At 36.5% G+C, this 25,625-nt stretch overlaps 1 protein-coding gene across 3 annotated transcripts in view; it reads left to right on the top strand.

The window, feature by feature from the left end:
* Positions 1 to 305: 305 nt before the first annotated feature.
* Positions 306 to 25,625, top strand: part of LOC310882964 (uncharacterized protein) — a 57,481-nt gene continuing 32,161 nt past the window's right edge. Inside the window, exons 1-7 of one of the 3 annotated variants that reach the window (XR_014573249.1) lie at positions 311 to 823; positions 1,054 to 1,121; positions 7,173 to 7,213; positions 11,579 to 11,709; positions 14,381 to 14,465; positions 16,137 to 16,473; positions 21,733 to 23,550. Coding sequence is in view for 2 of the 3 variants with exons in the window: in XM_083802505.1 (XP_083658631.1) it covers positions 754 to 823; positions 1,054 to 1,121; positions 7,173 to 7,213; positions 11,774 to 11,829; positions 14,381 to 14,388 (243 nt within the window). In the remaining variant the exon portion in view is untranslated. Of the gene's footprint in view, positions 824 to 1,053; positions 1,122 to 7,172; positions 7,214 to 11,578; positions 11,710 to 11,773; positions 11,830 to 14,380; positions 14,466 to 16,136; positions 16,474 to 21,732; positions 23,551 to 25,625 lie in introns of those variants that run through there. The other 2 variants (XM_083802505.1, XM_083802504.1) reach the window with 2 other exon arrangements.

A 25,625-nucleotide genomic window follows, 5' to 3' on the forward strand; every position in this document is an offset into this window, starting at 1 on the left:
GAATTATTCCATTTTGACCCTTGTCTTTGTAAAATCTTACAATACCAAACTCTTAGAATGAATATAAAATTGACAATATTGTTTGAGACTTTCAAAGTAAAATAAATCTGAAGAGTTTGTGTTAACCCTTTCAGATCAGTAACACATAGCTATTGAGATTAAAAACATAAGTGAATGCTTTCCAAATTGTTATGTTAAAAACTGACTGGAAATATATTTTCATATGAAAAATCTCAAATCTATGTATTCAAATAATTTTATTTCTGAAGTGATTTTGGAGACAAAAATCATCTGAAAGGTGAAATTGAAATTAAGGTAATTTTTTATTTATGATTTCTGTGTATGCTCCTCTACTTTTTTTTTTTCTCCGAAATTAAGATAAGTAAAACATTTGAAATAGCTTAAACCTATTTTGATTTACTGGTTATGTACCTAAGTTGGTATGTCTTTTCATTATGAAACCTTCCTGAAAGACGATTTCTTCTTCTGTGGTCTGAAAAAATAGCATAGCTTCCTTGTATCTAGATAGAATAGCCATAACCATGCTGATAAATCAGTGTTGTGGGTGTGTGCTGAATAGCTGAAGGTTTTTTGGTTTTGGTTTTATTTTTTTTTTTACCACCAGAGTGGACATTACCTAGATCTTGGTCTGATTTCATCTGAAGCTACCAACACAGCTGCTCAAACCAGGAGTAAACCTAGGAGCAAACCCAGGAGCAGAACTGACACCTGAAGGATGTGCAAGTGAAATCCATGTCACCACAGGCAACCACTGAACAAGAGATTTGGGATCACATTTTTGGCCGAGATGATCAAAACTTAGGTTCATTCCAGCTAATTTTCCTATGGCTAAACACCTAACCTAAACTACTGAAATGCCTTGGTGCAAACCTGCTAACTCTTTGGACTTTTCAGTCATGGTTTCTTAGTCTGCCATGAACCAGTCCCTCTAAGCTTGTCTTATCTGAACAGTGAGTGCAAGTTAAGGGGCACTTCCAGAAACTCTTTCAAGTCTGTTCTTGGCCATCAGTATCTTCTTTCCACCTTTTACAGGTGACACTTTGGACAATGGAGAAGAAGCAAAGCTGTGGGTGGCCCCAGTCTCAGCTGTGAAGTTCCAGGTATGAGCACCCCTTGTAAGCTCAGAAGCTATGGTTAACTACGTAAGAACTCTTTCTTGGTAGAAGAGCTTGGGTCTTACTGAGCCACAATTCACAGCTAAGGCTGGAGATGCTTACCAAGTTCTTTGCTGTGGGGGTCATTCTAACCTACTGATATTGCTGGACACCTATGCCCATGTGTCCAGGACAGTAAACTCAGAATACCCAAACATAAATCAAGTAGTCTTTGTAAAACCAGCTTAAATTACAATCATACCCTCCTGGGCTTTTTTTTTTTTTTTTTTTTTTTTTTTTTTGGCTAACAGAAAGAAAGGAAGGCTGAACTGCTTTCTGGAGGGATATAAGCTATGAAGCTATGATCTGCTCCATAGTGGTGCCTCTCTCTCTGCATATGCTACAATTCAGAAAATTAGATTTCCAAATTCTTTTCTCAACTAGGCATCTAGATACATGCTGAAAGAATTATGTCCATGTCTCATGTTGAATTCAGCTTTTAGAAAATAAGAGAAATTTTTCCTACTGTCAATCTTCAGGCATTTAAGAGCTCTTGAAGAGTTAGTATCCTGTCATGAGGAGGACTTTCATTAATTTGATGTGCCGTGATACTCAGTGAGGAATTAAAGGTGGGAAATTTCAGCTCTTTTGTAAGATTTAAGAGTCACATCACCAAAACAAAAGTACATTTAGCAAAGCACTGCCCCATCTTGTTCAATATGCTCACACATTATCATGTCATCATCATTTGGCAGATAGACAGTTTTTACAAATCTGCTGCAGTATTGCTAAGCTGCCACTTCAGGCCATTTCCTATAACTCTCAAAGATACATGTCTTTAAAACTAAAAAGTATGAGTTTTTTTAGTTTACTTCTTCCAACATACTTTGACAGTGAGTCCTCACCATTCTTTCTTCTGATGTATGTAGACCATTTTACAGTCAATAAAGGATATCTGAAGCTACCATAGTGAACCAAAATCTTCCCAAATACAAATATCCAATTATAAAATGCAGCTCAGGGTTTAACAAATTCTCTTCTGACCCTGTAGGTGATAAAGTGATGGCCAGAGGCATGGGTTTCATTATCCATATCTTTATCACAGCTCATATGACTGTTAATGCCAGCAATTAGTTTAATCAGATTTTCAATGAGAAATTTTCTTTATGAATCTAGCAAACTACATCCTGATCACTTTGTTCCAGCCTTCTAAGATAGAGACATAAACACTCTGAATGACCATGTATCTATTGATTATGAGCTTGGACAGACTTAACACCCACACAATAAGACATGTCCAAATGAGCATTAGGATCCAAGACAGATCAAGCATGCAGCAATTGTACCTATCAGCCTCATTAGCTAACCCTGACCATCCTTCATGCTTCACAGAAGTGCTTTCTGCATTTTAAAACATCATTAATGGGGAAAAAACGTGTTTGGGATCCCAAATTACTGCTTCCATGTAATGTTCTTCTAATGTATTTCTGTGAGCATTCCAACTAGCTGTTTATATTTCATTTGTGTTGCTTTCCAAACCATCAGACCCATTCCTATGTAGTACAATACTGTATCAGGTATATCTTATGCAAAATGAGAAGTGCAACAGAGAAATGCCTAGAGAGCTATTTTTAGAAGTGGCAGTTTAGACTACTTAGGCTATAATATTCATTGGTTCTCTTCCCAGCCAGAGAATTCCTTCCATTTATTCACGTTCCAACAAACTTCCCATATTACCACTCCTTCTAATCTTCTATACATGAAAAAAAAAAAAAAAAGTACTTTCCTGTAGTCCTTGTGCTTTGATTACTGAGGAATCATCAGGAGCAGAGTTATGCTACATAATTCACAAGCCCATCAGGTAATCAGGTAGAGTGAATGGAAACAATACATTGTAACTGATCAAAAGACAGCAACCACATATTTGAAATTCCAGTGTTTTGACATTTAGTTTTTCATCGCCCTGTAATAAGAAGTAAACTTAACAAGACTCTTAGCAATAAAGAAATTTTACAAAACATTGGAGCAGGGGGATGGATTCAAATCTCTTTTGCTGTTGTTTAAAAGGTATTTATTAAGAGGTCAGAATCCTGTCAGATTGTGGTCAGGATACCATGTCCTAGAATACGTGGAAGTGGCATGCAAAGAGAATGTACTTTGCTCTTGTTATATATGTGTATATATATATAATATTTATATGTAAGCATGCATTTATGTATATATATCTCCTGCGATATTTTTAGTCAGAGCAAGAACTTTAGCATGTATGTGTCTTCCAAATCCCAGACCACTCTTGTAGTTGCCAGGCTACAGATCATTAGAATCCATAACTTTCACTGTACCCATTTCAGCTCCTGGAAAACTATATACTGTAATGACGTGAAGGGAAACATTTCTCAACAAAATTTCATCTATCTTTAGCAGAATATAGATATTCTTTCTAGATATTGCCAAAGAATACAAGAACCTAAATACAATAGAGGTGTTTTTCTGATGTTACAAGACTATAAATAGGACAGTGGAGCATGAGGAAAAATGCCCTAAAACCAGAAGTCAGGCTATTATTTTAGGTATTATATGTGAAAGCATCCCTTCTGGCCTGTCTCCATTTGTAAGAATGAACCATTCCATTGCCTGCTTAGGCCTTTCTGTTCACGATCCTGTCTTTGTACCGATTTGAAATAGTATAACTTTGACGTTCCTTTAAACTGAGATCCTAACTGGCAATGCTTTACGAATAGTCTCTTCAAAAGACAATTCTAAGAGGAACAGAACCAAGGAGTCTGCCAGTGAAATAGAATTATGTCTAAATCTTGGATATTCTGTGATATAAGTTACTGAAAAATGAAAACAATCTCACAGAATATCATAGTGCATAGCAAATGAGCCATGAGAGATCTGGTGAGAAGAATGAAAGGTAATACACCAGTATAATAACTCCAACAGTTTAAGGACAGCCTGTGAACTGAAAGTATAGAACAGTTTTAGTAAACACAAAGTTTGAATGCCAGGAAAGGTCTTATCTACAGTCCTTTAGAACAAAAGGCATACTTCATTTATTAATAGCTTGATCTCCACCAGCAGACTTCAATCTTCAATACAGGACCATCACTAATACTGAAAATCAAAAAGCATGAATTACTTTGCATACCTGTAGAAGACAAAACAAACAAACAAAAAAACCCCATATTTTTCTCTTTCATTCCTACTTAATATCTTTGCCAAAAACATCAAGATGTCTTTTTCTAGAAACAGACTCATTGTTCATCAGTTATCTTTACTTATTGCCTAACACATATACACACTAGCAGGACTTAAATGTTCACTTAAATAGGATCAATAGTATGTCTCCCTCCACCATGCTACTTCTCCAGTGTCTAAAATGAGTACTAGCACATACTCTGAGGTCCCCTTGTTTTGTGAATAATATGCTCAGAACAAGTACTACTTATTAATTTTAATTTATTTTATTATCACAGACAGATACTACGCATTGCTTTTTTACTCTCCTTTTCCTTTCCCGCTAACCAGGAGAAGCCACCCCAACCAAATGAACTACTTTTGAACAAGTGGCATTGTAAAGTGTTCCCTGTACACAGGAATAAATAGATTAAGAAATGTTTAAGAGTGATGTTTTTAAAGATGGAAAATCCTTCTTGTGACCTGTAGACCTTATCTCCCACTGGTTGCTTGACAGGTAACTCCTGAAGGTGAGGTGAAAGGTAGGGAGCTGTTCTGGCACTTAGTCTCACGGAGAGGGAATCTTCTCAGTGTACTCTTTAATCATCAGACATGGCAGGGTTTGGGCCATCTGGGGCCTTGGTGGAACAGCCTCAGCAGAGCAGCCTAACTGGAGCCAGGCATTTGCTGCTAGCTGATTGCTATGAGTTCCTCTTGCAAATTTGCTTGGATATCTACAAAACACGCAGACATATTTTGCAGGAGGAGAGAGGGAACATTAAAGTTAATAAACGGGCAAATGCCTGATTTTGCTTGAGCTGAACTGTGGGAAGACAAAAGAGTACATCTCACATAGCAGATGGACCATGAACATGCATGCAGCCCTATTGCTCACATCCTGCATTAGGCCTCTGGTTCTTTCATTCTTTCTGATTTTGTGACACCACGATGAAGATGTTTCTCCTGGCTCTGCAGCTGTTGGGCTAGGCTCAGCCTCTCTCCAATACCAGGAGCACCCCAAGTATCCTATCAGAAGATGCTGTAGGTTTATCTTTACTTGTAGCACTGCATTATGGAAGAATGCTGTCCTGAATCTCCCACATGCAAGACTCAAAGAAATGAAAAACAATACAGTTTTGCTTGTTGGTGTGGATATTCATTTCAAGACTCTCCTGCCTACTTGATACTCATTTTCAAAGTATTGCACAGACAGATAAGATGGTGAACAGATCCTTCCCTTCATTAATTTTTGGAAACCGTAGATATAGTGTCATTTTGGAGCTGGCCATTGCACTTGTTCTTTCCAGACGAGAAAAACAAGTCTGTTGTCTTACTGAGCAATATATATATATATATATACACATATTGATATATATAAGTTGTTTATTTTTCCCTGTTGCTAAAGATAAAGTATCTAACCTGCTGAAGGTTAGATAGAAGGTTATATTGTTTCAGGTTAGTCCAGAAATCTACCTCAGGTTAGGAAAGAATGGAATTATGGACATACTACATGACATACAAGTGCTCTGATTCCCCTGGGATATTAGAAAGCAAGAAGGTCCTGCTCAATATAGTTATTCCATGAGTGGCTCTGTGAGCTGGCAGGTACCTCATGGACACAAGATTGGCAAACAAGGGTTCCAGATGTAGCTGTAGATTCAGGTCATGGCCCAGCTATACTTCCTCTTTTAGCAACTGCTCAAGTTGTTTGGTGCCCTACAGTTGATCATAGGCTTTAGAGTATATGCATTGCACACACATGAGGTTCGGGTGACTGGTAGAGGGCCCTGCAAAGAATGCAGTAAGGTGTGTTCCTGAGAGCGGCGTGTTTCTCCTACACATGAGGCAGAGTTCCACAGTCGCTTGATACATGGGCACAACCACTTCAGTAAAGGGTGGGAATGACTGCAGTCTTCAAGGGTGTCAAACAATACTGCTGTACACTGCCAACATTACCCCCCAGAAAGTTACATCAAAAAAATTACTTGCAAACAAGTTAACCGCTTGTTACTTGCTAGAAAGTGAGCCTGTGTTCCCAGTCTGCTCCCCCTACTCCATGCACTGAAAAAAAATCAAAACCAAAATGTTTTCTAAAGCTCTCAGTTATAAATCAGGAGCTTTCAGATAGTTTAGAAGCGCTTGTTTGCAGGAACTCATCTCTCATAAAAGGCTTGTTGCTGCTCTAGGGAGGAGTAAAATAGCTACTGATGACATTCAAATCATGGTTTGTCTTCTCAGCCATTAATTTTAAATATGATTCATACTCCATTATGCTCTGGAAACCAAAGAAATTATCCTTTATTGTGTCTAGCCATTTTTCATCACTATGGACTCATAATGACCAATTTTACTCTTCCCTGTTGTAATGTGCTTGAAAATGTGCAAAAATTAACCCGACTGTTTACATTTGCCTTTAATTCAGCTTCATAAGGATTTCCCACTGTAAATACGTATTTACACAATAGAACAGAATTATTAGCAACTAACATATATAAACAGCATTAGTTTTTAAATTGCTTAAATATTAGTGCTTGCAGATTAGAAATAAGTCTGTGTCAATCTTCAGGGACCAAACACTACTGAACTTTATCCTACTTAAACAGAAATCTAAATAAAAACATACCTTTTAATGAATACCTAAGCCTGTCTTAGGCCATTTTAATAACCATGGAAGAGAAGTCCAAAAGTGAATGGGTTTATACTGTTCATCCTCATTTATAACACCAATACATTTTTAGTTAAAAAATAAAGGTCGCAGGAAAAAAAAAGGTCCTGGGTGAAGTTTTCAAAAATCCCGATGCAATCCCATGTTTCAGCTATATGACTTTGCACAAATAATCTACTGTCTGTGACTCAAAATCTCTCATGTATTTCCAGACAGAGTGCTCTACAAGCAGAGACACCAAACAACTGGACAGGTACGCTGCATGTATCAGAGACACTCCTTTCACTTGTAAGGGACCTCTTACCTCAGGATGCAACTGCAACTCTGAATCCCAAGTCAGGGCCAAGTTCTTTCTCAAAAGCCTGTATGAGAGGTGATGCTGCTCTTCTGTAGCCTCCCTAAGCTTTACTCTGTGAGCACAGCAGTTGAATGCTGTTTTTAAGGTGATCTGGTCCTGGCTCCCTGCTTCCCAGCCCTGCTCTCACTGGGGGCAGCAGGGCTGCCGGCTGAGGGAGGCCGCAGGAAGCGCATGGTGTGGACGCGTGGCCTGAGCCAGCCACTGGAACATTGCTCAAGGAAATAGGGACATAGAATCGTGTTTCACAGTGAAGTCTGATAAATATCTTATGGATTAGGGAAGTAAATAATATCTATGTAAATAAGTAAATAATATCTATGGGAAGTAAATAATATCTATTATCACTAGCTACTTATCAAACAGCAGCTGAATAAAAGCAGTCAGCAGGGCCTGACATCCAGCATTCTCCAAGACAACGCAATTTTCATTCCTGTTAAGTGCAAGAGTTCATGGGTATCAGGGGCCGAGTCGACTGTTGCAGGCATAAAGGTTTTATTAAAAAACAAAACAAAACGCCTCATTACTCTTAAAATAATGGTGATGAGTGCTGGGCATAACAGGACTTATAAATGCCTGGTTTGTTTTGGTGTTGGTTGTGGTTTTTTTTTTCAGAGTAAGGAGTTACCTCTCAACAGTTGGCAATAGCAAATGCTATGCAGCTCATACAGCTTGTCACACGTGAATTAAGTCCAACATCTCCCATGAATGCAAGCCTCAAAGAGCACATTTCCAACTTAATCAAAGAGATTTGATCTTAAATTAAGCTCCTGATGGATAAGTTGGGAAGTTAGCTCTATTTTTAAAACCTTAAACATGCTGCAAGAGGGACAAGGTATAGGGCTCAGGTGCCCAGGCGTTGGCAGGGGGCTGGATGCCACAGGCCAATGCACTGATGGCTGCAGTTGCATTAATAACTGTATGAAGTAACTAGAAATAAGAAGATGGAGAGCAGAAAATTAGACAAGTAGCTAACAACTCCAGCAAAGTTAAGAAAAAGAAGAGAGGTGCTTCTGGAACAGACAGTTCAATGGAAAGGCCTGAGTTTTGTTCCTGCTATGGTCAGCTTTCTCTGCATTTTTGTAAATTGCACTCAATTATATCAGAAGATAACTAATGCAGATTACATATTCCTAATGAAAATAACAAGGCATCAAATACTGGCTACCCGATTAAGCAAAAGAAAGGTAAAAACATACAATTTTCTCCAACCATTAGTCTTATGAGTAATAAATCTACATGATGTTAGCCAGTCACTTTAATGACTTCCAATATCAAACTTACATTTATCCTTGCCACATTTCTCTCTTTTTTTTTTTTTTCTTTTTTAAGTACGTTTGCAGCATTTTAAGGAAAATGTTGAAGATGCTACTGAATTTATCTTGAATAAATGATCCAAGTCCTCACTTAAAATTGTTCCCATTTTGACCTCTGACTTGTCAGAGGATGACTAATAAGCAGACAAGCTGTCTGTGCTGCCCAAGTCATTTGTTGGTCTGTGAAGGCCTCCAGTCCATTTCTATCTTTCTATAGACATCTACCTTACTTAAAGCCAAAAATCTTGATCCCCAGAGATTTTGCACATTAAGTCAATTAAAACAGTACCAGAACAATAAACAATAACCTGGAGAAACCAGTAAAAAACAATTTAATTGCTGAGTGGAATTCCAGAGCTAAAAAACAATCTGCAGATTTTGTGTGTACTTTCTCACCGTTCTTTTGAGCTGGAGAGAGAAGCAAGAGAAAGCAAGCAACCAAGGTACTGTATAGCCACTTTCCTCTCACCATTTTTATCCTGTCTCAAATGAATGTTGAAATTAAAATGAACAATGAAGCAACACAACATCAAGCAATCTATGAAATGTAATGTCCTAAAGATGGTTCAGAATGAATGAATAAGAATGAGAAGAAAAAAAAAGTTAATCTAATTAAAAAACTTATGGCCATAGTTATTTACGTTGCAGATATTTGCTGTGATTCTTTGCAAAGCTTTAAATTTGTAATCTAAGAAAATATATTTTTTTTTCTGCAAAATGACTGAGATAACCAATGATAAAAAATTAAAATGAACTATACAGAAGTCAATGTATAGTTCCATCAGATGCAAATTCTGCTGCTGAAATTGCCTTAGTATTGTAAGCTGTTAAAAAACACTTTTCTCAAGCGATCAACATCTATTTACAGAACTACATCTTTGGGTAATATGCACAGGTAAGAATCATGCTGAATTTTCTTTCATGAAGCAGCTCAGTAATGGATAGTCAGATACTTATTTATAAAGTGTCAACTAGGATTCTGGCAGGTTAGAAGGCCACATGCTGCAAAAAAAATTACTGCACAGAAACTGACGTAAGCAGGGCTCTAAATCCCAGAAAAAAAAATGTAACCAGAAAACTAAATTCTGCACTGGCTTGCATTCAGTAGTATTATATGGGTGAAACATAGGACAGAACACATATACACATTATATTATATATCTTGTTAAGAGTTTATTGTATTTTATTCATTCCTTTTAAGGTGGTCTTCAATAATGACCACTCTGGAATCAATGTTTAATTCATGAACTATGCACAACTCCACAGAAACAATGCCACTGATTTCAAATGGCATTGGTCAAACTTGTGAGGCAACGCTATTTCAGCCTTGAACTGGCCCTGCTCCTCTTTGTTGTATGCTCTTCTTCGGCTTAGCCCTGTCTTCTTTTGTACTTGTGGAAGTTCATCCATGTCAACAAGGAAAAAGAAAAACTCTGAAAACAGCCTTAGTTCTTTTTCTTTACATGTCTTACTACAAAAAAAATGGCTGTTAAATTCCCTGTTCCCTTGCTATTTCTCTTGTTGTTGTTACCATGTACTTTAAGATCAGTGTATACCTGCATCAGAAGTCTTTTAAATTGCTAAATAAATAAATAAATAAAAAACACCATAGTTTTTGTATGTCAGTGAAAGCCTGATATAAAATCTTGAAAAAATTTTGCGTTGCATGGTAAAAAGAACAAGAACAAAAAACGACAAAATTATTTTTCTTAAGGGAAATAACATTGCTGTGGTCAATGCTATTTGTAGTTTATTCTAGCCCTAAAAAAGGTCTTGAATTGACTTCAAAACATTTCTATACTCCACATGCAGTGAGGTCATATAGAATCTTCTATTGTGCTTATATCAGAGCATTTTCCTGCAAATTTTGATGCATGTCTAGCTCTTAGGGTTCTTAACCTTAGCTCTTTCAGCGTTGGAATAGAGAGCAGCCATACTGCAGCACATGCTAGCAAGCACCCCAGTCTCTTGTAGGATGCCAAAAGGAGGAGAAGAGGAATCCCAAACTACCAAAACATAAAATTTTACACTTTGCTGAGTGGGAAGCTTATAGCACAGGGAGTTTTTGCTAGGCTGTTGCTAAGGCTCCCTCACTTTGACATGGAACATAAAAGGGTCTTAGCATCATGGAAATCAAGATACAGCTGCCTCGTTTTGACAATTCTACACCCTAAGAAGGAACAATCATTCTCTTTATATGTATTTGGTTTGTGTACTGTGGCATTTTCTTACCAGACTTCTCAGCTGTAAAAACTTGTCAGTCAAACAAGATTTTACTACTCATAAATGTATATTTCAAGTGGTACAAGGGAGCCATTAAAAGTTTTGCTATACAGCAGCATCTGCAGAACTAAATGATTTTCTGTTTCCACTGCAAAGAGTTACCTCTATTATTGTCAGTATGGTATGGTGAATGCTGCAATTCTGAGTGCCCATTGTACCGTGTAGCTGGTACATTTGGCATTCTCCACGCCACAAATCCTATGCATCAGCCATCAATTATATCCCTCATGTCAATCTGTTACCTTCTACTGGAAATAACTGGCATATTCTCATCACCGTTACTACTTTACATCCTATTTGTCCATGCTTGTTATGCATCTAAACTCCTGTGCGTCATAATGAGATCATACATGAATACACATATCGACACATACTTATCTAAATATGCACACACATATACAAGTAGTCTGTAAAAGCAGGTCCATTTTTTTCAGCTTTGAAGAGAACTTCAGTAATGTAGTTGTAGATATAGTGCATATTACCCTTGGCAGTGCTAAAAATAAGTCATTTGGATTAACCATTTTTGAGAAGTACATTTCATAACTTAAATACTATATTTATTCAAGATCCCTTTTGGTTTAATACAATTTGTCTGAGTGTGCGCTAATTTCTGTTCTCAGCATAGCCTTGGGAGGTTAAAAACGTGAAATATGATTTTTTGCAGGTTTTAAGACATCATCATGCCTTATGAACAGTCGATAATCACTACCCAGTGATACGTACTGACAGCATTCATTATTATATGTATCAGAAGAATACTGAGAGTATCATGTAACAGCCTTGACTATGCTCTACGTAAGTAGCTACTGAATTGTAGCCAGTATCGTAAGACATTGGCAGGTTCTCATTTTCTTAACAGTTGGAGCCTTTTGGTCAAGCAAGCTGCTTTTCTTACTTCTGACAAAATTTATTGCAGTAAGTTGTTAAATTGAAAGTTTAATTTAAGTTGTTAAATTGAAAAACTCTTGCAATTGAAAGTGGAAAATATGGAGTAGTCTGAATGTATGAATGAGGAGTAAATTACAGATAAAAGGACTGACAAGAAAGGAACCCATATGGTAGCTGGCTGTTTACAAATAAAGTTTTAATATAAGACGTAATTTTGCCTTCAGTTTTCATCTTAATTCATTTCCATTGTTTTCATGTGAACACAGTAACTGGATTCTCACTGTTGTACATGAAAGCCAAATATAGTTTGCAGAAATTATTTTGGTCAAGTTTAAACAAAGCGTGCTGAAAAATGGTCTCAAATTTTCACCTGGTAAAACCTTCCATTTAATATTTATAGCTCTCTAGTGAAGCTTAACAACAGAAAGAATACCAGTAATTCATGCTACCAATCTGTCAAAATCCTGGGCTTCCTCTAGAGAATGAAAATACCAAGCTTTTTGCACAGTTGATAAATATACTAGACTGCCTACATATCTTTTATGAGTTACCCATTCACTTCTTGCTGGTAAAAAGCTAAAACAGACTGACTTTTAATTGTAGCCTTGAAACTCAGAAATGAAAAGTATAAAAACAGGTGAAACCAATCATCTATTGCAGAAAGCTGAGGGCAGTTCTAAAGTTCAAGAAGCTTTTCAAAAAGGTAAAACGAATGCAATCTTTATGAGAAATGTCAATTTTATTCTGGGCAACTGCAGTCAAAACATGAGGATTTTAGCCAGAGCAGTTAAGAACCATACGCTCAGAAAGCTAAAAGAAGGAAATAATAGTATGGGAAAAAGGTTAACATCTTGACATTAAATTATGGGCTTTAATAAAAATTATGGTATGTTTTTATATGATCAGGTATAACTGAGTACTATGGCAGGTAATAAAACAAAAATGAAAAGACTTGTTTCAACTGTCAGTCTCCAGTTGCAGCAGAGCTCCACAGGAAGCCTAAATGTGTGGGTCTTTGAACTGAGCTAAATAGCTGTGTGAAATAAACCCTCTTTACTTTCAAGTCTCTGTGCTGGAGATAAAAGTATCATATTCAGTCTGGCTTGTTTTGTTCAATAGCATAGAAAACTTTTGTCCCAGTTTCAGAGACTAGCCCCCACCTTTTATGACCTGTTCAGTAGGTTTTTAATTGCATACTTTTTATTCATGAAACTAATTGTTTGTATATATGCTCGAAAAATTGCAATATGGCCCTTAAACCATGTAAATCAATCTTTTATGGGATGCAGTTTTATAAGATTACTATTACTTTGGAAAAATATTTTTTTAGAAAAAAATGCTCTACTGTAATCATTAACAACAATTTTATAGATTTAAGTCTTTAAAACAAATAACAATCACTAAATGTAAATAAGACATTTTTTTTTCAATGAGTATCTAGGCATCTAAAGCTGCTTAGAACAGTCTAATAGCTTTTTTCCCCTGCAAAGTGACTAAATAGATAAAGTCAGTGGGAGATAAGTACCTAACTTGTTAAAGATCTTTGAAAATCTCAACTGGTGTTCATCAGAATCATTAGATGCTTAAATCCCTTAGGGAATCTGAATCTAATTCTTTCTACAGACATTTATATGTGGCTGATTTGATGTATAGGAAAAGTCTCAGTGCTGTTTCTGCATAAGGTTGTTCTTTTTATAAACATGCATGGCAAAGCTGTGCCTTTCAAATCTCCTGTATTATTACCATGGTTTCTCAACTGTCTTGTTGCTGTTAAATTGGTACAAGGATTCTCATTTCCACACTGGCAGGGAAATAACTATACTGTTATTGGGCCTATTCATAATGATACAATTTACCACAAAATGGGGTATCCATAACCCAGTAGTTTAAAAAAACACATAGCAATCTTATGTACAATTCCTATCCATTTTAAAATTTTAAAATCATTCATACTTTACTGTTAGGTAGCATTAATTCCACCTGTGATTAACTAAGTTGAATTTTAGGCTCACAAAATTTCAGGTACCCAAGTCAGAACTTCAGCTCCAAGATAGCGCTAAAAACTTGTCTTAAACTGACACTCCTGTGTTTAAGTGCATTGGGATTTACTTGCTAAAAGAAGGGGTTATGTGAAGTCACAGGCTTACACAGAACCTTTAGATTTTTTAAAGTCATGCTGTTACAGTGCTGTGACAGAATATTGCATGATGATAAAGGATAAAAGCTAAATGGATTAATAGGTATATATTATTTTCATAAACATTTGTAAAGTATTCAGAAAATAATTAAATACATTTTACTTTTCCAGAGAGATTAAAAAAGAAAAAAAAGACTACCTTATTCAAGTGAACTTTTCTCATTGTTACCGTGTAAATGAAAGTATAAGGACAATTGTCCATTTAAAAAATATTTCTTAGTGTACATTCCACTGAGCAAGCTTCCCATTTATATCAGAAAGGCCATAGTCAAGATCCTCGTTTGTTAATAAACATTTAGAAAATTGGAATGACAAAATGCTCTTTTTCCTGTATATTATATACCTTAAATATAAAATACATAATTGTCCTTTTCATTACAGATCAGTGAACCAAATTCCATTTGGTAGTTTTGTTACATCTTTATATCATGAAGACTTCCAAACAAAGAGAGAAAAAAATCTGAAGGTATTTGACTTTACGTGTGTATTTGTGACTTGCTGAACCAGATTTGCTAATCCATTCCTAGCTACATAATATTGACTTATCAAATATGATACACATATGTTAAGCATTGATGCTGATACTCTTACAATATAAACTATGCATCAGGTATAAATACTTCATGATCTTATATCATGTTTACAATAGAAATTAATTCTGAAATTGCAAAATATCTTCATAAAGGACTAGTATCCACAATTTTTCATCTTTTTCTTCAAATGATGCTAGCATTAGCTTCTAATGAAAACTCCTAGTAAATCCTGTTCTTTGCAGCATTGTCCTCACTTTACAATTGGATTTGACTTGCTTAAGATTTTAAAGTATTATCTCGTTTGCTGACTACCAAAATTGATGCTAAGATGAAGAGGAAAGTAAAGAAGAACAAAATACAGTTTAATCATCTTTTCCAAAAACATCCAGATATGAAAGGAAGGTGTGAAACACCTCCAAATGAAATATATTTCAATGCCTGTTACAGAATATTAAATACTGCATTCTGTTCTTAGCCGCAATGCTCTGAAAATATAAAATTAAAAAAAGAAACATTGGTGATTATGACAAGTAACCCCTGTTAATAAATTGCTCTCAGTATTCTGTCAACATGCAAAAATTCCCAGATCATGAAAGCTGCAGGCTGTCTGCTTTGTATATGACAGTTATCTTAAAGAGAACAAAGTCAAACACTGCAGCATGCGTAGGCCAGAGGTGTGACACTGCTGGAGATTATGTATGCATTTTGTGACTGGTGGTTGCAGTGATAGCAGACTGGAGAACAGAAATTAGAGATGTCTACATACATGATTTGGGGAATATGTATGTATGGGGGAAATGCAGTATTCGCTTACACTTACTAAGCTGATAACTGAGTTTACCATAAAAGCCTATTTTCCCCATTACACAAATATCTAAAAATTATTTGTTTGTACAGTTTGTCTTTCTAACTATACAATGCATAATTGTGAATTGCTTGTTCATTTTTTTCAGTAAAACAGAAATAATTTCAGTTTTGCAGGTTGGAAAGATAACCCCTCAAAAGATATATTTTAAGTCTTTATAAATTGTAGGATGATAAATAATTTTTATGACAAAAGGTATTGCTAGCCAAAAGGCCTTCTGAGAAATAGCTTTTTGAAAAAAAAATATTAGGAAGTGCTAGGAAAGCATAATCAAAATGCTCCAAGTCCTTTATGATCACACTGATTATACCCAGGTGATGATCAGCATCCAAGAATTAGCAGAGGAAGCTGAAGAGTAAAGCAAAGCTTTGTTATGCCCTGTTACAGTTTGCATTATTTATTGTCTGAATCAAGAGGAAGATAATCATAAATGGCAACTAGACATTTCACTGGCAAGACCCATTTAAATGACCTTCGTTCTGCTTATGATATTAATTAGCAACAGAAATACATTGTTTTGTTAACAAAGGCAAAAGAAATGTATGCCTGTTAATACTGCAGGAATATTGTGAGAAGTCTTTTTGCTTTTCTAGAAAGTTCTGTGTGCAGCAACGGTGACATCAGGCATACGATAGCCTTTAACAACAAACATACTTCATAAACTTGAAATAATTTGACCACAGTAGCACGATCAGCACTGACACAAAAATAATTTCCCATATCTCCTCTCCTTTTCTAGAGATGTTCCTAGAACACCACAACAATGAGGAACTTTTCTGGAATTCATCAATCTTATCAAAAAAGTCCTTAAAATAAATTTGAAAGAACGTACTGTGTTTTCCAGAAGTCTAGGGAGTGCAGGCAAACTGAACACATCAGATGTGAAACACGAACAGTTAGATTGGAACTTCTACAATAGCTTCATCCTAAGAAGAAAACAGTAGGGAGGCTTCTTGAATGCACAGAGTAGTAAGGAAAATGCCTTTATCATCACCATGAGGCTCAAAAGTCTAAGTAAAATAATACAAACCCAAAATATCCAGAGACATGTGGTGGATAATTTGCAGGAGCACAAGGTAAAGACGGACATATTAAAAGCATTGTATGCATTTTTGTTTCCAACAGGAAAAAAAAACATCAGTCCAATGTATATCACATTTTTACTTCTGAATGTTATTCTCCCCCACATTGTGAACAAGGTTGTAGATTAAAAAATAACAATCACACCCAATATCATAAATAAAAGGTGACAGTTTGTTAATTACTGAGCAATGAAAGTGAATGCGTATAACAAGAAGAGCAGACTAAAATACTTCCTTTAGCTCTCTAAAATTGTCAGCAGGACTTTGGAGACTATTTACCCAAGTAATCAATAACAAACCAAATGTTACCATGACAACTATCATATTACAGACGCAGTAGTTTATATAACCTTTGGGTTAAATGAACTTTTGTAAAGCTCACTTGGTTTAAAAGTCTCTTCACTGCTTTGTCCTCTCAAAAAAAACCACTAAAACTAGTCGTGAAAATGTGAATTATATTACTTTTTTCATGCTGGAAGGTAGCCAGCTTGCTAAACGATATATCTATAAATCCACATTCTAATGCTTACTTTGTTATTTGTTTTGAAGAGTCAGAATTCAACTGGACATAGCAATAGTCCCACAGGACACTTTTCCCAGGCTATAAAAATAGCAGCGTTCACAAACTAGTGAAGATCAGCCATCCTAATCCGTTACGAAACCTAAGCCCAGGATGGTCCTTTAGTTCACTCTGATCCTGTGCGAGATTTGAAAGGTATGGGCAGTGCTGCTCATGGCATCAGTGAGACTGAAGGCCATTCTGGACCTATCACCCTTGGTATGAGCAATCCCTTAGCATCAGAACACTAACACCAACGTCTTTGTCACTAGAGTTGCATCCAGAGTAACATCTTTAACTGGGTCTTCTCCATGCCTTAGCCTGGCTGTTATTTTCCCGGTTCACATGTTTAGCTAAATCTCTGTCTGAGCTAACTCTCTACAAACTGTAGAGGGAGGCCAGGCAGCATACCTTGGACATCTCAATTGGCACTGCCTGTCTAACCTTTAGCAATGAAATCTCATGCCTAATATTTCAGAAATGGCCAGTAACCATTTTGACCGTCATCACTTTATTGTTTTTACTTCAGCGTTGTTAATTTACTGTTTCATGCTTCCCATAGCAGTTTTGCAACTTACCTTCTTCTTATGTCTTAATTGTGCTGTGGATGTCACCTGCTGTAGCAGCACCAGTCTACAAGCACACATCACCTGCTTGGTTCAGGAGGTATCAGCTTCTAGCCCATTTGAACAGTGAAGGGTAAGCTTCTCTGGACGAGGATCCCAGTATCCAGTATCCTGGCCCCAATGCCATGTTTGCATACACACTTAACTGCAGATGGACTTCGGTGTGTGATGGTCAGTCTTCCTTAACATATACAAATTATAAGAATGCACAACTTGAAAATTTAGTATAGAGTAGGTAACATGCAGGTTAGCAACCATTCATAAAGAATTAGTAGATGCTTGATACTTGGGTTCTATCTGTGTCCTATCTAAATCAGCAGGAGAATTGTAACTGCCATCTGAATGACAGAGAAACAGCTCTGAGAATTATGAAAGAGAACAAAAGAAAAAGATAAAAAGCATAGTATTAAAAAACAGTTTTAATAAGAATGTGCACAGTTCTGGAAACAGAATTAGGCTTTTGGCAGGGGAGTCAGCAGTCTGAATTTAAATGTTAATTTTGATCTGTGGTGCAGAATGTGCTTTGTAATAAAGGTTAGATACAATTTTTTTTGTAGTAAGTATCCTGTCACATGGTCTGATTTATATCCTAATTAGTTTATAACCCTGTAGCTAGTCCATCTTACAAACAATTAGCTGATTTTCAGTATTTGATATTAGTGCAATAATTTCTATCTTTTCTTCGTCCTGTGCTCTTCATTACTTTCCCCTCCCACTAACAGCCTAAAACCCAAACCTAAAGGGTAAAAACAACCTGAGTTGTAAATGATATTAAAGAATGAAGCTTACCAAACAGTGTCCTTTTCCTCCAAAACAAGCTAGCACTACTATTTCTCAGATTACATCATTTCTGATTGATGTATATAAAAGAACATTTTGTGCAGATACCAGTATAAAGTTTATACTGCTAATAATTGAAAAGTCTGATTCAATACTTTGTGTCTGAGACATGAAGAATAGCTTTGTATTCTTTGAGCACCATTCCTTGAGATAAATTAATCATTTCCACTGTTCTATCATCAAACGTCCATTGATATTTCAAATTCGCAGAGCCTACATTTTAAAGGTATTGTACTATATGTGTTGCACAACAGCTGTTTGACATTATTTAAAGAGGAAAACATTTCTGCAAACACATATAAGACATCAGGAAATAAACTTTCAGAAGCAATTGCTTTAGGCTGAAACCTGACACAAGGAAATAAACTAATCCATGGTAAAATAAATTTAATAGGCATTTCCATCAGGACAAATCTGGCAGGACAAATTCTGTATTAAGATGAGAGCAAGAATTACTTTAACTTGAAAATTAAATACAGATCTTGACAGAATATGCAAAGTAAAAATCCAGGTGCTTTCTGATGACCTCTTCTGCCACACGTCAAACAAGGATAGACACTACTCCAATGGTATGCCAATTGCTGATGTTCTAAACAAAGACTAAATACAAAGTATTTGTAACCTTTCATAGTTGAGTTCGCAATTTAATTTGTATTCCAGACTGATTTGGCATCATCAGAAGTACACACTCACAAATCAAGTGCTTTAAAAATTGATTGTTCTAGGCAAGAAAAAAGAGCTGATAAAATTAACAAAACTATGAAATAAGAATATCTTATACTGATAATTGTTCAAATATACTGATAAATGTTGAAATACATTTTGGGAAAGCAATAAGATTAAAGCTTGGCCATGCTTGCCAATGCAAGGGAAGAACATTTTTGTACTTACAGTTTCTTCATCTTCACTAGAAACCTTTTCCTGATACAGCCTAAAGCATCAGTTATGTTTCACTTCAAAATATCCCATTAGCAACACACAATCAGCCCGTGATCAAAGTATGTTCTTATTAGGTGTAAACCATGTTTTTTGAGTCAAGGGTGGCTACAAAACATAACTTGCAAGTTTAAACTAGTCCTTCTACACATTGGCTATTACTATTACCAATAACTACACCAAAACATTTGTAACTATAATTGATTTTGAAATGAAGAGCAAACATCATGAAAGTTCTCTAATTGGTGGACTCATTTTGTGTTGAGTTACTAGTATTTATGGTTCAACTCACTGTAAAACCCAAAGTTCAGAAAGTTCTTAGGACAATAGTCCTCACGTATTTAAGCTTAAATAGCAAAAAGACAAGCGAACCCAAAGTACAAATATCCTGACAGATGAGTATTTTCGTTTTTCCTTGTGCTAAAATATGCTTTTGGATTTCTTCTTCCCAAGAAAAATCTTTCTATTCTTTGAAAACTGTTTTAAGTTATAAATGGCCATTAAAATCACAATAACTCCTATGACAGGATAGACTATAACAGCTCCCAAGGAGTACTGCAATCTGCAGTGGCTTCTAAATTAAGGAGTTTAATCTGGTTAGGGACAGATAAAGAAAGTACTGACATGACAGAATTAGTCTGGCTTCATAATTAGTCATAGATTACGGTATTTGTCTTTCCAAAATAGCATTAGAAGTGAAAGTAAATATATTAAGGAAAAAGGCAGGTACTATTCAAAGCAAAGTTGCATTGCGCAGTATCACCCCCCACTCACACTGAAGCCTTCTACCATAAAATAATGCTACCAGCACAGTTATATCAATCTGTTAGCCAAAAGAAACATGGTTAAATTAGCTTGCTTCAGGAAGGAGCAGCAGCACATAAATCTTATCAGCAGAGTTACTCTAACAGGCATCAAAACAAAAACTTGTGACCCTTATCACAAGTCTTCCTCTCTTGTCCTTTGCTACTGACAGTAATTTACTATATGTCTATGCAAAACCCTGTGTGTTGGCTCATCTGTGCTGTAAAACAAGGAGTTTGAACCAAGTTCTCCCATGTATCTTTCAGAAAATGAGTGAATGACCACGCAGCTCTGAATAATCAATTCAGGGATGTGAGGCTAATCTCATAATATCACTTGCTGGTAATCCTTTGAGACGATTTCATTCAAAGCTGACTAAAAAGATAGGGTAGAGAGATGGGACCAATCTGAGACCGGTTAGAGGCAACAGGTGGTATCCTAGAGCTGTGGTACCTAGAATAGCTCTGTTGGTCTGCACATAGCAAACAGTGCTCCTGAAAGCATTGGTACATGCACACCCAGTGGCAGTTCTGTTGCAGCCTGTGGTGGAGCTGACTAAACATACAGAGAGTTGTCCAATTTGGCAAATCCATCTGAGGCTTGTGCTTCATCCTATCTAGCTATATCCTGTTTAGAATTAAACAGTTCAGGCAGCAGCAAAGGAAGTTAGTTATTAACAGCTCTTCCCACATGGTTTGGGCACAATTTGTCTAATGACTTGAAGAAGAGGACATCTCTGTGTGGCTATGATATGATATTTAGTTGTGTGATTAAGTATCAGACAAATCTTCGAGGGCATTTTATACCTCCTTCTATCCACCCTCCTTCCCCAGGAAAAATGTAAGCAACATGAAAAAGTTGAGCTGCTATTATTATTATTATTATTACTATTATTATTAAATCATTCTTCAAACTTAACTTTGATTATTCTGCACCTACTTTTCAGTCATTATAGAGAAGCTGCGCAAACACAGTGAGAATATACTTGTCTTAAGCAGAAGGTAAACCTGGAAAACTGAAAATTTAAAGTGATAGAATTCCATGCTACAAATGAGGTTTGTCAGGCTGGAGCTCAAATGATCTCCCAGCTGGCAAAAGAATCATATTTAGATAGTCCATAGCATATAATTATGTGGAAGCCTGAGGAGAATTATTCAGATATAGCTGGAGAATTCTTATTCCCATTCTACCATCTAAGTCAGAATGCATGCATTCTAACAGTATGACCTTTCCTTATTCAAGGTACTGCAAAATTACAAAGTTATGTCATTTAACAGAATCAACAGGCCGATATAAATCACACTGCAGAGAAAAATCAGGGCCCATAACTCTAGTTCTACTTCTGTTGGCCCAAGATGTGCTCTTTTTTTTTTTTATTATTTTGACTTTGTACAAGTTTGCACTGGCAAATGCTCATCTGTTGCATACTGAAGCTCAAAAAGACTATTTCTACCCTGAAATAAAAATAAATCATATATTCTATTCCAGATTTGACAGCCTCATCTATAGAGAGACAGAGAAAATTGGGAGTTGTTTAAGCCACATCCCACGAATCATCTTGCATGCTCAAATGTCAAGCTGTATTCTACATGAGTCACTGACTACCCGGATTTCTTTGGGGGTGTTTTTCTCCGGTTCGATTTGTATCCAAAGTCCATGCACCTTTTCTTTTACTACAAGGAAAACATTCATCCTTTCACAGAAATTATATGGTAAAATCCAGTTTAAAAATAAAATAAATAACAGAAAAGCCCACATGAAACACTGTGAAATAGCAAAGTTGTGAAAGAATTTTGTCATTTATAATTACTGACACATGGTAGCAGCATGCTTAGTTAGCTACCAGACAATCCAGTGACCCCATTTGTACGCAAAGTGGAAGACATCCATTTTTCTCAAACATGTGGGAAATACACGAACCAAATTTGTAGTATTTTTACATATGCCTTTTCCCTGAGTCACTTATCTACTCTGATCCTTCTTGGCACCTTGATATTGGCAAGAAGACACCTGTAGTCTGTATAGTTGAGGTATTAAACAACAGGAGGTAATGTGAAGTCAATCTTCCCATTTCTTGACTTAAATATGCAGTTCCACAGGACTGGTAGGACTTAGCCCAAACTCCCTCCTTTTTGGACCTTATCGACTGGTGCAGTCTGTAACAATGGCTATGAGAAGGCCAAAGCTACTGTGTAGTCAGCCAGATAACTAAGCAGCTCCCTGGGATACCCCACACTGCCTTCTTTTGCTGTTCCTAGAAGAACATGGACGTTGCAGAAAATGGAGGCTCATGTTTTCCATGCTTTTTCAATATAATCAGTGGCAACACTTAAAATCTGTGACTATTTCTAGCTTGTCAGTAAAGCTTAAAAAAATGATATAGTCACCTCAGGAGAATACTTTTATTATGCTATCTCCTGAACCAAGCAGTTTCAACTCATTGGAATTCAAGTAATTAAATGCTCGAGCAACTCCTGCAACTCCAGACAAGAACGTGTGGACACACAGTCAAGTACAAAGTGAGCAAGGCAAATACCGTTCCAACTTCTGCTCTTTCCCATCTGATAGTCAGTTTGGTCACTCTTTACTGCCCACTTGAGGTAGTTACTATTAAGGAGGGAACACTGATGAATCATCTTCACGTCTGGCAATACTGTTGGAACAGATCAGACAGATAGGGATTTTTTTTGCTTCAGCAAACTTAATCCTGAGTCCGGGAAAATACCGCTGAAGTTACAGTGATATGAGACAAAGCTTTTGGATTCCCAGATGAGCTGAAATCTAAGAATTATTTGTCATGGAAGGATCTATTTTTTTAGCATCACATGATCTTCACTTTGAAAAGCAACACTAGAAGTATGCTTTCACAAGTTAGAGACACTTATCCTTTAAAAGCTGATATGCATTCCTAAAACAGTCAGAGGGGGAAAGAGAACATGACAATTTTACAATTGATATTTTTTAGTAAACTTTTTCCAATGTTACAAAGTACGACTTTTTTTCCCCAGTCAAAATCAACACCAGGACCAAATGTTGTTAGTAACCTCTCACAAGGGGTGTTGCTTTTTGGACAAGAATTTTAAATACGGATGCCTCAAGCTGGGTTCCCAAAGGCCACGTTTAGGCACCTGTTTGCTTTGAAGAGTCCTGAGCAACCAGCCTCTCAACATGATTTCTCATAGGTGCCTGGCACCACAGCAAAGCAGACAGATGCCTAATTACAGCCTGGGGAGCTCCTCGTTAAGTTGCTACTTTAGCAAGTCTTGGCCTTTATCCCTTCTCACAGGTGGGAAATCTTGTCCTTTCTACATTAGTTTGGAAACCTTTGCCCTTTCTCTTCCTACTTTACATCCCAAGATTTATATACACACATTTATATACACATATAAGTAAAAAAAATTGTCTTCTCTTTTTAAGACTATATATGTTATAATATAATACATTGATAATATTAGGCATCTTTAAGAATATATACTACAGCAGAATGTTTGAAAGAACAAACATTCCTATTCTCAGAGAGATGGTTACAGCTAAGCAAATAACAAAACGTGTTTTCCTACATCTTAACATTCCTAACCACCAATCCAGCGATCATGTAGATGTGAAAAATTTAGCCTCTGTGAGCATGTAAGTCCTGGCACTGATTATCAATATCTTAAGACTATTATCAACTGATTATCAACATCTACCTATTATCACTGACTATCAACATCTTAAGACCCACAAAGTTGAATCAGTCAGTGCTGCTGTCCTGTTCAAACTTACTTGTATGCAAACATCTATAGAATTGCGTGTTGATGCTCTCCACAGTTTAAACTTAATGAAAAACCTATTCATTTTCTTTAATCTTATTTTGCAATAATTTCAATGATTTTCTTACTTCTCATATAACGCTTAGGTATTTTCCCTATACCTCTTTTCAGTGTTTTAATTAATGACTTTTTAGGCCATATCTCTACCTCAGCCACCTGTTTCTATGATACAGTCCTAGTCTATTTAGTCTTTTCTCATCCCTGATAGTGTTTAAGGCCAGGTTGAATGGGGCTTTCAACAGCATGGTTTAGTAGGAGATGTCCCTGCCCATGGCAGGGGGTTGGAGTTAGATGGTCTTTACGGTCCCTTTGAACTCAAACCATTCTATGATTCTGTGATTCATATGGAAGCAGTATTAATCTTAATGTTCTTCACATACTGTTTTGAGGTCTAATTCTCCCTTTCTGACATTGGGTAAGTGTAATGTCACACAGTATTCAAATTCTTGGTATTCTAAAAATACATGTAGTGGGGTAACTTGGAGCTTTTTGATTTTTCAGAAAACTAAGTTTCATAGCAACCTAATGTCACTCCTGCATGATAGCTTATTTAGAGTTCATCAGGCTGCAAATGTATGCATGCACGTATACACAAAAAAAATACACCATACCGGGAGTATCTACTACTGAGCATGTATTGACACTGAGTTTTTGCTGCTGTATTATGTACTTGCCCAGAACAGAATACATTTTTACAGGTCAGCTTGCCATAGTCATCTTTAATGTAACACTTCATCCCTTTCTCCAGGTTCAAAATATCCTTGCATTTTGGGTACCATAAGTCCCAAACATAAGATCTGGAGCCTCATCGGTAGCAAATTTCCACTACAAAACCTGGCCTCTTATTTATCAGCCGACAAAGACACCTCCTAGTGATAGTTTCCTGCCTTTCAGGACCTTTTACCTAATTAGGTGACATTGACCGAATCACCTGTATCTGAGTATTACCTCACATAGAGGGAGAAGTGGCTTTCCCTTATTAAAAACAATACTGATTTTCCTTCACTGCCTCATATTTATTCATGGATCTGCTAATTAATTCTCTTTATTTCATAGCTCCTACCAATTTCATTCTCATGAAAATCTGATTTATTTGTTTATATTAACCAGGATTGCTCTGGGGGTCTTTTTAAAGTTTCTGTCATGCTTGCCACATTTCTTTCCTTAGGTAGTGAGGCTGATACAAAGAGTATATTGCAAACCACAGTTAGCAGTTCAACAGTTTCATATTCATGGGTGAATGACATCTGGCCCTGGCAATTTATTCCTATTCATTTTTTAAATTTATTTTAAAAGCTTTTTAAGTGAGGTTTCATCTCAAGACAGTTTTTCTCTCCCCCTCCCCTGTAATGAGAGGCTCCTTCTGCTGTGGAGCTCCTGATCTGTGACACAAGCTGCCTTGAGCTGTGACAAGTATATTATCTATACATGAAGTAGAGGTTTCTAACTCAGCAGAAGCTAGGAGCTGCTGTCTTCCCTTTGGCCACCTGTTTGGCAAAATCTTGACTTTGTCTGGTAGGTTGACCCTGCCTGGCAGCTAAGCCCCCAACCAGTCATCACTCACTCATC

This window comes from Anser anser (assembly GCF_964211835.1).
Source record: "Anser anser genome assembly, chromosome: 1".
Classification (NCBI taxonomy): domain Eukaryota; kingdom Metazoa; phylum Chordata; class Aves; order Anseriformes; family Anatidae; genus Anser; species Anser anser.